The 17,927-nt window shown below is 38.2% G+C and overlaps 1 protein-coding gene across 1 annotated transcript in view; it reads right to left on the reverse strand.

Moving 5' to 3' along the window:
* The window catches only part of LOC129699151 (low-density lipoprotein receptor-related protein 1-like), an 877,455-nt gene that overhangs the window by 291,153 nt on the left and 568,375 nt on the right, over positions 1-17,927 (reverse strand). Inside the window, exons 37-40 of the mRNA XM_055638819.1 lie at positions 13,736-13,944; positions 9,478-9,666; positions 7,848-7,973; positions 6,958-7,086 (exon numbers count right to left, since the gene is read on the reverse strand). Of these exons, the coding sequence (XP_055494794.1) occupies positions 6,958-7,086; positions 7,848-7,973; positions 9,478-9,666; positions 13,736-13,944 (653 nt within the window). The remainder of the gene's footprint in view (positions 1-6,957; positions 7,087-7,847; positions 7,974-9,477; positions 9,667-13,735; positions 13,945-17,927) is intronic.

Here is a 17,927-nt window from a genome sequence, read left to right on the forward strand (position 1 = left end):
AGGACAACACAGCTTTGGGTGGCGCCGCGAGCCAGTAGCCTCGCCAGCAGCTGTTCGTCCTTCCGACTTTGTTTTTAGTATGTCTAAAAGTGGATTTTAGTGTGGGGGGCGGGGGCGGGGAATAGGGGGGAAACTTTTTTTAAATTACTCACCTCGGTGGAGTGCAACTTTTCTCCTAGTTGTATTTTCACCCTCCCTCGCGGCCTAACATCTTGGATTGGTGCGGCCTCTCCCGGAGTTGGGCCCTGAGCTTCAGCAGCAGGCACAGTGCGGACTTTCCATCGTGGAGCTGGGCGATCCCTTGCTGGGGATCGCCATGAGAAGTGCTCCGATCGCTGGCCTGTGGACTACAACATCCTGAAGCCGCGGTCTGCAGAGCTTCTAGCTGCAGATGCGGCGTGGACTTCCCATCGCGGAGTCTGGGATCCCTCGCTGGGGATCGCTGGGGAAGAGCCCCGACCGACATATAACATCATGAAGGGGATCGCCGGAGAAGAGCCAGTGGCCTATAACATCGTGAAGCCGTGGTCTCCAGTAGTAAGTGGCCAATTCGGGACCTCCAAGCCGCGGAGTGTCAGTCCGTTTCGACATCGGAGTTTCGAGCATCCCGACGAGAGGGCCTACACATCAGGCCATCAGTAGTGGCGACTATGGAGGGTTCATGGCCCCGACCACGGATGAACAAAAGTGGAGGACTGACTGAACGTTATTGCCTTCCACCACAGTGAAGAATGTTGATTCCACTGTGGTGGATGTTCATGGTGCATTCTATTATGTATTGCGCTCTTTTTGATTATGTGGCTGCATGGTAAATCAAATTCTACTGTACCTTAATTGGTGCACGTGGCAATAAATGTGAGCTTGAACATGAACTTGAGCTGTATGCAAAGCCTGTTGTCCCATAGTTTGAAAATGCTACATACATTACTGTTACTATAAAAATACTAACACTTTTTGCTCTCTGACCATGATTAACCATTCACCACAGACTGGGAATATTTCTGATGTGTGTAGCTTTGCTATTCCGAAGATTAATTGAGCTAGTTGTTGAGGGGGTTTCTTTAACAGTTATTGTAACATAATCTGAGCATAAATTTGTAGTTCAACAAAGTGCATTGGTGGTAAAGCCACAACCCATGTTAACAGTTTTCATGGAAGCTGCCTACAATGATTTAATGATCTTGGTGGCATAGATTTCACCTTGCTCACTGCCTTGAGGTCTAAGGAATGCCTATTTTGTCACCGATCAACTGGATTCTGAAAACTTCCATTCATTTTCCAGACTCTTTATTTACTTGTGCACAAGGTCACAGTCACTGTACTACGCTGAAATTCTAATCAGAACATTCAACTTTTTATACAGATTTTGACCCTTGAAATTGTGCGCACTTCCTAATTTCTTATCATCAATAACAATACGTTCTCAAAACATTAATATACAAAATGCAATAACATGAATACAAGTAAACCTACATGCTATTTAATCCTTTATTTAATTTTCAATATCAAGAACCTTGTAGTGTGTGTCAAGGAATACCCATCCCAAAACATTGCCTAAATGTTGTTGTGCTGCACAGCTATCCTAACCTTTGTCATAATGCAGTTTCCACATTATGCTATACATCTACTTTAACCTTTGTCAAACTGCAGTTTCCACGCCTGCAGCGGGCAATAAGAATGCCTTAAAACAACCTTAAGGATGCCTTAAACAGGCTGGGCAATAAATCACACTGCATTTTCACACAAGGCAAACAAGAAAAAACAAAGTCTAACCAATTGCAAATTAAACAATCAAACATATAGGTTTAGATAAAACATGAAATTACTCACTAATTATTTAATAATTTATCTTTTTTTTTTAGTTGTTATCCCATTAGATGACAATCTATAAATTATCTTTTTCACGTAAGAGGTTGCTTCACAGAAAAATATGGGTTAGTTTGCTATTAAAATTCAGGTCACAGCAATTTCAACAGAGCATAACAGTTTCAGGTTTTTTTTCATATTGAGAATAATTTATCAGATATCTTAAGATCTCATCCCTTCAATGATTTTTACAAATTACACTGGGGAGGATTGTAACTAAACACTTTGTGGAAGAGTCACAGCTACAACTTCTCAGCTTTCCATGCTATTATTCCTAACTGCATATTCTGAGCCCTGTTTCATTCAGTTTATAGGCTGTTTTAACAAGGTGAAAACTTTTAATGGCAGAAGGGTTAAGAAACTATAAGCAAATAAAAGGCACAGTCATATAATTTCATCCTATACATTTCCAGGATTGTGCAGCCAATAAATTCCTTTGGATGCATCATCTTTTGTTTAATTTATTTAAACATTGAAATAAATACAGAGTAAGATCGCAGCAAATGGTGATATAAAGAGTGAAGGAATCATACAGCATGGAAACAGACCCTTCGGTTCAACTCATTCAAGCCGCCCAATATGCTATATCCTTCTTAAACTTCCCTATCCATGTAAATGTTGTTATTGCACCTGCCCCGACAAAGTCATCTGGCAGCTCATTCCATATATGAATCACTGGGTGGAAAAACGTGCTCCTTGGGTTCCTATTAAATATTTATTCTCTCACATGCCTATGCCCTCTAGTTCTTTGTTTCCCAATCCTGGGTAAACAATTCTATGCATTCTGTGTATGACACTCATGATTTTAAACAATTCCATAAGCTTGCCTCTCAATCTCCTGTCCTCCAAGAAATAAATTCCTAGTCTGCAAAACATTTCCTATCACTCTTGCCCTTGAATCCTGGCAACATCATAGACTCATAGTGATACAATGTGGAAACAGGCCCTTCGGCCCAACTTGCCTACACTGACCAACATGTCGCAGCTACACTGGTCCCACCTGCCAGCATTTGGTCCATGTCCCTCCAAACCTGTTCTATCCAAATGCCTGTCTAAATGCTTCTTAAATGTTGGGATAGTCCCTGCCTCAACTACCTCCTCTGGCAGTTTGTTCCATACACCCACCACCCTTTGTCAATCTTCTCTGCATTCTTACCATCTTAATGACATCCTTCCAAAACTGAACACAGTATTCCAAGTGTGGCCTGGATAATATATTATGCAAATGCAACAGTTTCTGCTATATGATGGAACCAAGCTCATGTTGTTTTTGCCTTTGTAAGATACTGACAATGTGAACTTTTTAAACTCAACTTTCTGAAATTAAATAATGCATTTGTATTCCAGAAACAATCTGCCTTGTTGCCATGACCTTGCTGAAATCTCTCTTTATTTGTGCTTATTGTGTTTCAACAGAACTTCTACCAAAAGTTATTACTGTGGCAGAAAATAATCCTCAAGAACACTCCTGGAGAGGGGAACAAGTAAGTGAGTCCTGTTGATTCAAGGTGATATCAAATTGCTGTTTCGGTGGAAAGGTACAACACTGAAGATAACTTTAATAGATTTTATCAATTCAACAATTACAGTTATCTGCAGGCTGATCTGACAAATATTGGCAAATTAAAGAGACGTTGAATAAATAATTAAATAAATCTCCATAATATGTCCACCATCTGTGCTGTGTATACATAGTTAATAAACTTAATAGAGAATGGTCTCGAATTGAATAATTATAAATTGGTTATCTGTATTACATGCATCTAATCTAAGAGTATTCCATGTGATGTACATCTGACAGTAAACCCTAATATCAAATCATTGTATGGATGCAATAATATATAATATGTGACCAATAGTTTCCAAGGAGAAGGATAGTGAATTATGTGAGGTAAGGGAAACTAGTAGAGTAGCTATGGATACTATGAGTTTCAAAGTAAAAGAAGTACTAACACTTGAAAAATATAAAAGTGGATAAGTCTCCAGGTCCTGACAGGATATTCCCTAGGACATTGAGGGAAGTTAGTGTAGAAATAGCCAGGGCTATGACAGAAATATTTCAAATGTCATTAGAAACGGGAATAGTCCCCGAGGATTGGCGTGCAACGCATGTTGTTCCATTGTTTAAAAAGGGTTCTGAGAGTTAACCTAGCAATTATAGGCCTGTTAGTTTGACTTCAGTGGTGGGCAAATTAATGGAAAAGATACTTAGAGATAATATATATGCATCTGGATAAACAGGGTCTTATTAGGAACAGTCAACATGGATTTGTGCCTGGAAGGACATGTTTGACTAATCTTCTTGAATTTTTTGAAGAGGTTACTAGGGAAATTGACGAGGGTAAAGCAGTGGATGTTGTCTATATGGACTTTAGTAAGGCCTTTGACAAGGTTCCTCATGGAAGGTTGGTTAAGAAGGTTCAACTGTTGGGTATAAATGCAGGAGTAGCAAGATGGATTCAACAGTGGCTGAATGGGAGACGCCAGAGGGTAATGGTGGATGGCTGTTTGTCGGGTTGGAGGCAGGTGACTAGTGGGGTGCCTCAGGGATCTGTGTTGGGTCCTTTGGTGTTTGTCATGTACATCAATGATCTGGATGAAGGTGTGGTAAATTGGATTAGTAAGTATGCAGATGATACCAAGATAGGGGGTGTTGTGGATAATGAAGAGGATTTCCAAAGTCTACAGAGTGATTTAGGCCATTTGGAAGAATGGGCTGAAAGATGGCAGATAGAGTTTAATGCTGATAAATGTGAGGTGCTACACCTTGGCAGGACAAATCAAAATAGGACGTACATGGTAAATGGTAGGGAATTGAAGAATGCAGTTGAACAGAGGGATCTGGGAATAACCGTGCATAGTTCCTTGAAGGTGGAATCTCATATAGACAGGGTGGTAAAGAAAGCTTTTGGTATGCTAGCCTTTATAAATCAGAGCATTGAGTATAGAAGCTGGGATGTAATGTTAAAATTGTACAAGGCATTGGTGAGACCAAATCTGGAGCATGGTGTACAATTTTGGTCGCCCAATTATAGGAAGAATGTCAACAAAATAGAGAGAGTACAGAGGAGATTTACTAGAATGTTGCCTGGGTTTCAACATCTAAGTTACAGAGAAAGGTTGAGTAAGTTAGGTCTTTATTCTCTGGAGCGCAGATGTTTAAGGGGGGACTTGATAGAGGTCTTTAAAATGATGAGAGGGATGGACAGAGTTGATGTGGACAAGCTTTTCCCTTTGAGAATAGGGAAGATTCAAAGAAGAGGACATGACTTCAGAATTAAGGGACAGGAGTTTAGGGGTAACATGAGGGGGAACTTCTTTACTCAGAGAGTGGTAGCGGTGTGCCATGAGCTTCCATTGGAAGTGGTGGAGGCAGGTTTGTTGGTATCATTTAAAAATAAATTGGATAGGCATATGGATGAGAAGGGAATGGAGGGTTATGGTATGAGTGCAGGCAGGTGGGACTAAGGGAAAATAATTGTTCGGCACGGACTTGTAGGGCCGAGATGGCCTGTTTCCATGCTGTAATTGTTATATGGTTATATGGTTATATAGATGGAGAATGAACTTGGTCCAAGGTAATTATGCACAACAAGAAGCATCTGACAGCAATACGGTGGGTTACATCTGCTTAAGATTTTTTGTAATGCAACAGTTGTGATATTCAGGATTATGTGGGGATCCCTAAGGTTTGAAAATCCAATACTGATCTAATTATTATTTTACATGATAAGCCCCCTTGTCTGCTATTGCAGAACCTCCTGGGAATGTTAGATATCTTTAGCCAAGCTGTTAAGTCAATGCAGAATAAATAACAACATTTTCTGCAGTTTGACAACATTTATATTTCCTTGAAGGTAGACACCAAAAGTGCAGGAGTAAATCAGTGGGACAGGCAGCATTTTTGGAGAGAAGGAATGGGTGACATTTCGGGTCGTGACCCATCTTCTGACTGATGTCAGGGGAATGCGGGATGCATAGATAAGGAAGTGTATAGATAAGGAAGTATAAAGTGTGAAAACGTGACAAGGGGAATGGAGCTCAAGGGACATGTAGAATAGATCATTGTTAGTTGGGAGAAGGTAACAACAAAGCAAACAGAGATAAAATGTAGTCGGAGACAGTAAGACAGGCGGATAATTGGGAAGGGGAGGGGATGGAGAGAGAGGGAAAGCAAGCGTTACTTGAAGTTAGAGAAGTCAATGTTCATACCACTGGAGTAAGCTGTAAAATGGGGAGTAACCATTTACCATGAGGCCTCTGACCAGAAAAAATAAAACTTAGGTGTGTTATTGTGGAATGTTGTATCCATAGCCATTCTTCAGCTATGATGCTGAATTAGGGTCCTGTCCACCCTCTCAGCATAATGCCATAGACTTCAGGGCACTATGTTAGGCAAAGTGAAAAGGTTCTCCTTTGCTCCCCAACCAATATTTATCTTTTCACCAACATCACAAAAACAGATTACCTAACAAATGTTATTATTGTTTATACATTCTTCCTGTGTTCAATTTCTGCCTGTTCATGTATTAAACTTGAGATTATTTTTCAATGAGCACTTTATTGTCTGTTAGGAGATTAGAAAGGCTTGGGAAGAGTGCTCTATAAATGCAACCAGTGAATGAAAATATTGACTTGTTGAAATATGGAAATGAAGATGCGGTCCTTTAAATGCGAAATGTTTTCTGCCGGAGTGTTGTATACCTGCTTATTGATTAAATTTACTGGAAAAAAAATGTTTTTCATGTAATGAGATGCTTAAATAAATATTTTGTGTCAAATTAAATTTGTTAGTTTGCGCAATATTGAAATATACCCTTCAGAATGCACATCTGCAATATTTGCCAGATTCTCGCACCAAGAAAATTGCTTTTAAAGATAAATGGCATCACAGAAAAGATTTGAAAGAATTCAATACACGGAGCTAAACGACAGTAAGTGAGAGATAGCTTTACGTTGCGACTGTGGCACAATTTGCAAGAAAGTTATTTTTGAAAAATTTTACTTCTAGTGCTTATTCATTTTAGTTGCTGATGGAATTTTTAGACTTCACTTCTACGTTGCTTCAACCCAATTTAACAGATTTCTTACCACAATATGATTGCTTTTCATCTGATTTATCTTTGCAGTGAACAATTCCATCACATGCCAAGTGGTATCCAATGCAATCTCCATTTCCACATTCAAATTCGGTGTGAATATTGCAAGATGAGTTTTTGGCTGCAAAAAATAGAAACAGTTTGCATGCAAAAGCAAATTATTAGCAAATCTGGTGTGCATGCAACAAAAGCTTTTCATCTACCTCGGTACATGTGACAATAAACTAAACATAAACGCAAACGCAATTTACTTAAATGCTGCACTTTGCATTAGAAGAAACAGACAATCTATCTTGTATGCCTTGACCCTGTTGGTGTCTTAGTTTGGATTGCTCTGTCGGTCCAGTGAGTAGTTACAGTAATCTTGTAAAGTAGTCCAAAATTGGGTCACAACAGCAGGCCAAAAAATGCCTGTTTATTAAACACAGGATCCAATATACATTTAACCAGTTTTTCAAACTGCCATGCCACTTTCAATGAACCTTTTACTATATTTCCAGACCTCCATACCTGTGCCCCTTATATGCTTGGATGTTCCTGCTGCCTCAGGGAGGTGATTTGTGAGAACGTAATGTATTAAATTCCGTACACAGATATTGCTCTGAATAATATCCAGGTTATTATTATTGATTAAAGTATAAACATCAAATGCGTTTGACCTTTGTGCTCAGTGAGTGTAAGAGCTTAATTAGTCATATCTTATCTTTGCTATTGATAATATTAACATTTGATTCTTCAGCAGAATAAGCAGAGAGAGCAATACATTAAAATGTCAGAAATACTCATAGTATTACTCATGCTATTTCTTTAATAATAAATAGTGTTGTTAGCCTCAGTAGTTTTGTCCTTGGATGGAAAGTGTGGAGGCAGAAATCAACTTACCAACACATCTATTGTCATCTAATAGCATTCTCTCTCCCCTGCAAGAACAATTTACTTGGCCATCAGCAGTCAATAGGCAAAGGTCATGACAACCTCCATTCATTATCTTGCATGAAGACTGCTCACCTAGTTTTAAAGAAACGATTTTCCGTCACATCAGCAAGAAGTCTTTACTAATAAGCAAAATGAACGTCTGTTAAAAATGCTCTGCTCCCCTTGTTATTTAAGAAAGGCACAGCAAAGTCGAAGGAAGCTCTAGATTTCACTAATCATTTTATATATTTTAGACAATTGTTGCAATAACATTTAACAATAAAACTATGAGTTCATAATGTTTCCAGATGCTTTGATAAAATGATGGGAAGAATTCTAACTTGGATTTGCACCTTGCTACAGGTATATTCAAGTGTTTTGAAATCTGCCAGAATTAGATAAATTCTTACTTCTGAATTCAGATCTTTTCCCAGAATGCAAATTAGGATTAGTATAGGGCAAAATGCCTTCACATGAAATGCTAAGGTTTTATTGGCAAATTCACTATTATAATGATTACATTATTATGAATTCCATACAATGGACATTGCTTAAAGTACTTAAAATAAAATATTTTATAGCATTGTACATTCCAATCCTTATTCTGTATATATAATGAGTACAATGTAAATTAAAAATGGGTGCCTGGCATAAAATGGTAACTTCTTTAAATGATTGACTTGAACCAAATTGATGGCATGGTTGCTGGATTTCAGGAGTCCCCAGACTCTTGCCTGACATCAGAAGATGTTGTAAAAGAGAAAAAATCCACCGCACGCATCTCTGGATCATTCTGGAGATTATTTATTTAGCCAGTGGGAGGTGCTGTTGCCGCTCTGTTCCTTGTGGAAAATTCTGAACCATTAACTTTGAACTTTGATTTTAAGTAATAACAGTCATGGCTCGGTTGGTATTTAAATAGCATTAAATTATTGCTTTGTATATATTTTAAGTAGTTAATGATCCCATTACGTCTTTCACAAATCTCAAATTAATGGGAGGGTCAAGAGAATAAATATGTTTAATTTGACTTTGTTGTATGACATGATTTAAACGTAATTCAGAATTTCTTTCTGATTGAGAAATGCATGTACAAAAATATTCTGCATTAATTTAGTACAAAGATTTACACTCAGTTGCAAATGATGGAACAGTTACATGAAAAGTTTCAAATTCTAAAATGTTGCTGTATAACTTAAGGACAAAGTTGAAAATAACTCAGTCAGAGGACACTGATTAAACCTGGGCAAATGAGACACAGTGTGTCAGCCCTCTGCATTAACATTCACATCCTAATCTCCATGCCAACAGTTTCTCCAAATGCACAATGCATGCTGGGACTGCCAGCACCATACATATCATGGGAATATATATTTTTAATTCCAAATATTAAAAGGTAGTATTTAAAGCCATATTTTAAAAAAGTGGCACCGACATCTGGAACTCTGACGACTGGTTCATTGGTAGATGTTATATGATGAAATAGTGTCATAATGATATACTTAAGTGTAGTAGTCTACGCTTTCTTTAATGTAAAATAATAGTAATCAGCCAGCAAAAACAAAATCCAAATGTCATAATACTAAAAACCACTTACAATTATTGGTATCGTTAGCTACAACCATAATTCCCATAGGTTGATGTGCTGTATCAGAACGCAGCACTTTCATTTCTCCTCCTGTGTATTTATCACAACGCATTATAGACCGTTGCATCCAGTCTGTCCAGAAGATGTAATCACCGTAAATAGCTAAGCCAAAGAAAGTCCCTGGTCCTGATTTCAGAACTACCTGTGCCATTGCAAGCATAAGAGAGAAAATGACATTAATTTCTTTATTTTGACCAAACATGAGGATAATAAAAATTATTATGGAGTCAGTTATGGGTTTCGAATCACTAAATAACAAATATTAATAATTTCTCTGTTGAATGCTTAGAATACTTTATATGGAAATTCACCCTCATATTACTGCAGAATTTGAATTCACTGGAGTTCATTTGTCTTATTTTTGGAAATGGAGTATAACATAATCATGACTGAATTGCCAGTTTAATAGAAACATGGATGGATAACGACCCGACATAATTTACAATAATGCTCAATAGATCCCAATAAAACGTCAGCTAAGGTTGTGCAGCCACAATTCTCACTGAGGCAAATTCATCCCATAGGAAGATAGTGCTAATATGCCTTGATAACAATGGTATTTAATAATTTTCTGCCTAAATGATTAAATTACTAATGAACACCACAAAGATAGTTTTAATAATACCATTTCAAAATTTTATCTCTATTTTATTTTCTATTGCAGTATGTTCTAAAGCTTAACTTATTATGTAATAATCTGCAACTTGTAATGATCAAGATTCATAATTTGTTCTCATCAATCATTCATTCTAAGACCTTAAAATGAACTTGAGTTGGCAATGAGTTACTAATGGTTAGAGAAAGATACATGTCATGAAATCTAGTTCAATTATTCTTCAGGTACTATACAATTATTAATATGAATTACTATCAATGATTAATCTGTCTTAATAATCACATTTTGTACCCTTAATCTTTTCTGAATTGTAATTTACAATAACCATTAATACAATAAGATAATGTAGGTATTACAATTAGGGGTAATATAGAAATATATTAAATATGGGTCATTCTGTAATATAATATGCTCTGAGCAATTGATGCTTGATGAACTGTCAATGCAATGGGAAAAAAGTAGTCGACTTACTGATGAAAGGTCAACGGTGATAGTGAATAGAGAGAAATAGTAATGTTAAAATGCCAAATGTTCTTTTTTTGCTTAAGTGTCTTTTTATTCACAAACATGTGACGACACATGGGTCATGTTATCAGAGATCAAAAAAACAGAAATAATGCATTCCATTTTCTGCAGCCAGATCATTCAGAAGTAAGGATGGGTATTTCTGTTATTGCAAAGAATTAATTGTATTCACCTTGTAATTCTTTGGAGCAAAGCATTGCAACTCAAACTATTTCAATTCAAGCTATGAAATTATTGCTTCTAGATACAACATTGTTACAATAGGCATGTGGCCTCCTTTACAAGAGACAGTGAGATCAGAAAGGGGGGAAAGTCCTGTTTTTTTTGGACAGGATTTTTGTGAAATGGCACTTGGAGTAATATCATTTGTCTCACATTTTAGCTTGACATCTATGTGCAGTTCTAACTCTTACTGTATATTTTGCACTAAACAATGCTAATGCGGCAGCCACCAGTTTCAACATAATTGTGATCTAGATCATGTGCTCAAATCTCTTTGATATGTGATATTTAGTTAATTCAGAAGGAAATTATTGCTGAACTAGATTTCAAGATTAATTGCTTGATAATGCAGTGGACTCAATTACAACTTAGAAAGTAGCTCAGTTCTTCATCTCGAATATCATTCAGTTATTCATAATGCCCCTTTTTCAGTCAGTATATGATAATTATAAAATATTCAGTATTTGATGCCTTAGAGTAGGTGTTGCAAAGGTCAATTACTGCAATAAGTGAGTTGATTTATAAGGAAAGACCAAGCAAGTTAAGACTACACTCTGTAATTTAGAAGTACACGCGGAGATCTCAGTGAGGTTTTTAAAATTTTGACACAACTTGACAGGATAGATTCTGTAAGAGTGTTTCCCATGGTGGGGGGAAACTAGAACAAGGATGGCCACAATCTTGGGATGAGCAGTCAAGTAGAGGAATTGATTATCTTTGAACCCTCTGAACCGTTGGAATTCCCACAACCAAAGAATTGTACTGCATTGACATATGTGGATATGTGTACATATATATACACACACACATAACTTTTTTTCCCCTTTTTTTTGTTTACGGTGTACTATGTGTACTATTTTCTATGTTTCAATGTTTCTGTGTTTACGTATTCTGTTGTGCTGCTACAAGTAAGTATTTAATTGTTCTATCTGGGACATATGATAATAAAACACTCTTGACTCTTTATGATTTCTATGAAATGGAAGACAAAGACAGCGATCCCATTAAAGGAAGTTTCCCTGTAACTCAAGACCTGGGTGACGTGGTGGTGCAGTGGTATAGTTGCTGCCTTACACCATCAGAAACCCGGTTCGATCCTGATAGGTGCTTGTCTGCATGTTGTTTGTACCTTCTCCCCATGACATAAGTGGGTTTTCTGTGGGATCTGCTGTTTCCTCCCACACTCCAAAGACATACAGGTTTGTAGGTTAATTGGTTTGGTATAATAGTAAATTGACCCTAGTGTGTGTAGGATGGTGGTAATGTGCGGGGATCATTTGTCAGTGAGGGGATCATTTGTCAACTCAGCGGGCCTATTTCCATGCTGTATCTCCAAACTAAACCAAATGAAACTGACATAGACAACCTCAGTCTGAAGACGGGTCTCGACCTGAAACGTCACCTATTTCCTTCACTATATAGATGCTGCCTCACCCGCTGAGTTTCTCCAGCATTTTTGGCTATCTTCGTCTTTCTTACATAGAAATAAAGAAAATAGGTGCACGAGTAGGCCATTCGGCCCTTCGAGCCTGCACCGCCATTCAATATGATCATGGCTGATCATGAAACTAAACAAATGAAACTGAGAAACACTTTTACCATCAGTATATTATGTTTTCATTTTGTTACAAGGTCATAAGGTCAGAAGTGATTCGAGCAGAATTAGGCCATTCGGTCCATCAAGTCTACTCCACCATTCAATCATGGCTGATTTAACTCTCCCTCCTAACCCCATTCTTCTCCCTTCTCCCCATAACCTCGAAGCAAAGATTGTTTCTGTCCACATTGCCCCTTCCCATTACATTATCAAATCATTTTACAATAGCCCCACTATTCTGATATAAAAGTAGCAATTACTGATTATTATATATACACATTAACACATACACTCAAACTCTTTTCCGTTTGGTGCAGAAGTTATATCCTTACCTTTGATACGTTAATTATAACTTGGGCAGGATTCAAGCAGCAGAGGATAAGATGAACATCATCTACAGTACCTTTAAGAAATGGCAGCAAAGGACCTGTTGGTTTCAACTGCTGGATTTTATCATAATTGTGTCAACTTGTTACTGGCAAAGGCCAGGAGACAGCTTGTGGGAGCAATTAAAGACACAAAAAGCAGGAGTAACTTAACGGCCAGGCAACATCTCTGGAGAACATGGATAGGCAATGTTTTGGGTCAGGATCCTTCTTCAGACTCAAAATCCAGAGATGCTGCCTGACCAGCTGAGTTACTCCAGGATTTTGTATCTTTCTTTGGTAAAGTAGCATCTGCAGTTCCTTGTTATTTCATTGAGGGTGCACTGATGGCAAAGGCTTTCTGGTAGAGAAAGGGAAAGATTGCCATGGAAAAGAAAATAATTTAAAATATGTCACAAAGCTGTCCTCCCATTCTTCTAAATTCTAACTACACGAGGTCCGTTGATTAACTTTCCCTCAGAAAACAGGCCCATAGGGCTGATTCTCCTGATTCCAGAGGAATTTAATAAAACTTCAAAAGGCCTTTGCTGGCCTGATTCCTCTTTCTATTCTCCTTTTCTGGTGAAGCAATCACAATGTTTTCCAAATTATGCCATGCTTTAAACTACAAATAAAGGCCTTCAGATGGGTGTCCTTACTCTCAGCTGAGAAGCAAGTGAGTATGTTTGGCAAAGCGTCAACTCATTAGTCATACAGCCAATATTCATTGCCTGAAACAAACTAGACGTTTAGTTCATTTGTTGATCATATACATAAATTAGCCGTTGCAATAGCATGTATAACAAGCACTTCAGCAGCATATCCTATTGATAAAGAGTGGTGCAAGCTAACATATTTGTTGTAAAATGCAAAATTTGTGACTTACATATCTGTGTGTTCCGTCATATTCGCACCGTTCAATTCTTCCGACAGAACCATCAGAGAAATACAGTTTCTCTGCCCTATGATCAATCGTAAGTCCATTTGGTGTGAAAATATCAGTGCTAACAATGACTTGAACATTTCCTCCATTGAGTGTTGCTTTCATTATACTTGGCTGCTGTTCATTCCAGTTTGTCCAGAACATCAAGCTGTACAAGTTAAAATAAATTAGCATGTCAAATCTTATGAAAACATTTCACAATTTGTACCTTGATTCTATGTTGTGAATGCCACATATGAATTCATCAAGAAATCCAAGAACATTTGGTAACCAAGATGAATAAATACAAGGTACACAAACATGCTGGAGAATCTCAGCGGGTGCAGCAGCATTTATGGAGCGAAGGAAATAGGCAACATTTCGGGCCGAAACCCTTCTTCAGATAAATACAAGACTAGCTAAATTCCATTTACAATGGTTGTGGGAAGGAAAGGCCAGAGAATCTTTTGGCAAAAGAAAAAAAGGCTTTTGGTACATTGACCTTCATCAATCAGAGTATTGAGTATAGAAGTTGGGAGGTCATGTTGCAGTTGAATAAGATGTTGGTGAGACCGCATTTAGAGTATTGTGTTCAGTTCTGGGCACCATGTTATAAGAAAGATATTGTCAAGCTTGAAAGGGTTCAGCGAAGATTTACGAGGATGTTGCCAGGACTAGAGGGTCTGAGCTATGGGGAGAGGTTGAGTAGGTTAGGTCTATATTCCTTGGAGCGCAGTAGATCATATAGATGTGTAGAAAATCATGAGAGGAAAAAATCGGGGAGATGCACAGAATCTCTTGCCCGGAGTACGGGAATCGAGGACCGGTGGACATAGGTTCAAGGTGAAGGGGAAAAGATTTAATAGGAATCGGAGGGGTTTTCTTTTCACACAAAGGGTGGTGGGAGGATTTAACAAGCTGCCAGAGGAGGTAGTTGAGGCTGGGACTATCCCAACATTTAAGAAACAGTTAGACAGGTACATGGAAGGACAGGTTTGGAGTGATATGGACCAAGTGCAGACAGGTGGGACTAGTGTGGCTGGGCATGCTGGCTGGTGTGGGCTAGTTGGTTCGAAGGGCTTGTTTCCACACTGTATCACTCTATGACTATGAGAATCATTTGGATGACCTGTTGCTAATGCACAAATAATATTGATGTTTCTACATGATATTCAATTGAAAGTGTTTGGTACATTGAACAACTCTTGTTTAAGCAGGTGAAATCTTTCTAAGATCAGCATGATATTGAATTTCAATAAAACTAAGGCCAACTAAAGCCATTGAGTGATTCTTCTTATTGACGACTTAAAGAGATTTGCACATATGTAATACAAAAAAGGCAGCATTGTATTGATATATGCATGAGGGATCCAGGCCATTTGGATATGGTGTAGTTTTTAACCTGATATTCATGTACAACTCACTGTGAAGATTATACATTCATCCTGGACCATAGAAGCCAATAAATGTCATAGAAGCTGTGTGTTAGCAGCTCTATTGGTTGTGCTAGAGTCAGAACCATCATGACACAGAAGTCTCCACTTTTCTGCAGAACAATCCAGTCTGTCACAACCCCCTACATCATTTTCAATGTCCTGGACATATATTTTCCTCAGTGCCTATCCATGTCCCTTTTAAAATTAATGATCATCTCCGCATCCACTACTCTCATAAGTAAAAAATTCCACCTATTATTAGTTCTTGTGAATTTGCATACCACATCCCTATATCAGTCTGAAGAAGGGTCTTGACCCAAAATATCAGTGACACTTTTCTCCAGTGATGCTGCCTGACCTGTTGAGTTATTCCAACATTATATGTCTGTCTTCCTTATCTCTGATCCTTTCTTATCTCTCACTTCCATTGGTTTCACAATCTCTGATGGTCTACCTCACCCAGCTCTATAGAGGATTTGTATATGGTCAGTTACAATTTGAGAGTGCTCTGTGGTCATAGATGGAAAAGGGGAATTTGTGTGCGAACTGAAAGAAGGGAAAGCTTAAGGTTGTGGCAGGCTTGCCTGGATCATTCCTTGAAATGTCAAGCAAGGTTGAGCCCAGTTTCAACAATGAACATGGTTTTGTTTGAAGATAGCCTTATTTTTTAGCATGGATGCAATGCATTTCTCTGTGGCCAAAGTCTGATGGCCAAACCCTACAAGATGTATTTTAGCCTAAACAGATCACATTTCTACAAGATGTTGGCGAGGCTGCATTTGGAGTATTATGTTCAGTTTGGGTCACCCTGCTATAGGAAGAGTGCAGAGAAGATTTATGAACATGTTGTTAAGATTTGAAGATCTGAGCTGTAAAGAGAGATTTTGACTTTTTTATTTGGAATGCAGAAGGCTCAGTGGTGATCTTATAGCAATAGAGTAATGTAGAATCTTACCCAGAGTAGGGGGAATCAAAAACCAGAGGACATAGATTAAGGTGAGAGGGGCAAGATTTACTAGGAACCTGAGAGGCAACTTTTTCACTCAGTGTGTGGTGGGTATCGTGGACAAGTTGCCAGAGACGGATGTTGAGGCAGATACTATTACAGCATTTATGAAAACATGGATAGGAAAGGTTACGAGAGGCTTGGAAGTGGGCAAGTGGAACTAGCTTAGATAGGGCATATTAGTTGGCATGGATTAGTTTGGCTGAAGGGCCTGTTTCTGGGCTCTCTGATTCTATGCAGTGATATTGGCAAATAGAAAACATAAATTGAAACCTTGCTTAACTAACAATAAACCTGCCGTCAGTAATTGGAAATGGTTAATACTGTTGCTTAGGATATGAATGGCATTGATAATAGTAATAACATGAAATGGACTCTCTTCTCTTGTTCAAAATGTTTATCATCTAGCAGTAAATGCAACCATAATCTGGTCTTCGTTATTCCGAGTCCTTAGGTCTTTCATGTGCGTAGAAAATGACTTTGTCTGAAGATGAAAAAAAAAGTATAGATACTGATAATCTGAAATTTTAAAAAAGACAGAAAATGCTCAAAACACTCAGCAGGTCAACCAGCATCTGTAGATGGAAAAATATTTCAGATGAAGAGTCTCTGAAGAGTGGCAAAGGTTTTCAAACTGAAACGTCAACTCTGCTTCTCTTGCTGTGGCTGCTGTGTGATGTGCTTCCAAATGTTTTGAGTTATATGTTGGCACTTATCATTGTTTGTACACAAGTGATTGGAGAGCTTCTATATCCAAAAGGATCTTGTTTTAATTGAATTGTTCCTTGGAACATTCTGGCTAAAATCTAGAAATGCAGAACAATACATGTGTTCTTCTACTATGTTAACATTTCTACAAGTTATATTCTCACATGACTGATTGAAAGATCCTTCATCATAGTTCTTTAAAATACACCAAAACTCTCCTTCTCTTTTCACAAATAAGCCTGACCAGCATTTTTTGATGCTATTTTTCAGCACAGTGCTCCGACCCCTCCCCTTCTTGCAGCCCTTTCACATGCAACTGCAAAATGCAACATTTGCTATTTACCCCATCTATTCTTGACAAAGGATCAAAACTGTCCTACCAAATGTTATTGTAATTGGCTTACATTTCTTCCCATCTAGTGTGCTGCATTCACAGTGCAGTCTCCTGTTCATTGGAGAAACCAAACACAGGTTGGGTGACCGTGTTTAATCCACAAGGGCAACACTTGCTTTCTCTGGCTCTGTCAATTTGCTTTCTCCATATTCACAATCTCATCTTCTGGGAACACAATGTGCTGCAGTAACTCAGTGAGTCATGATAACATGAAAATGCCTGGTCTTGTCTGATTTTGGAAGCTGAGCAGGCCCAGGCCTGATTAGTATTTGGATGGGAGACCATCTGTTAATACCCGGTACCCTAAGTTTTCCAGCTTTCTCCCTCACCCCCTCACTACAATCGGTCTGAAAGAAGGTCATGAGCCACCTATCCATGCGTTCCAGATATGCTACCTGATCTACTGATTTCTCCAGCATTTTGTGTTCTATGAAAGATTCCAGCATGTTATGTTCTTGTGTCTCTAATCTGTTGACATGTCCTATAATTTAACAGTTTACAATTTATTGGTAACGTATTCTCACTCTCTAACTGTCCTCATTTCATTGATTTACTGTTCCTTTGTTTACTCTCTTTCTTTCTTTGACTTTGTTTGTCACAACCTCCAC

Source organism: Leucoraja erinacea, chromosome 7, assembly GCF_028641065.1.
Source record: "Leucoraja erinacea ecotype New England chromosome 7, Leri_hhj_1, whole genome shotgun sequence".
NCBI lineage: Eukaryota > Metazoa > Chordata > Chondrichthyes > Rajiformes > Rajidae > Leucoraja > Leucoraja erinaceus.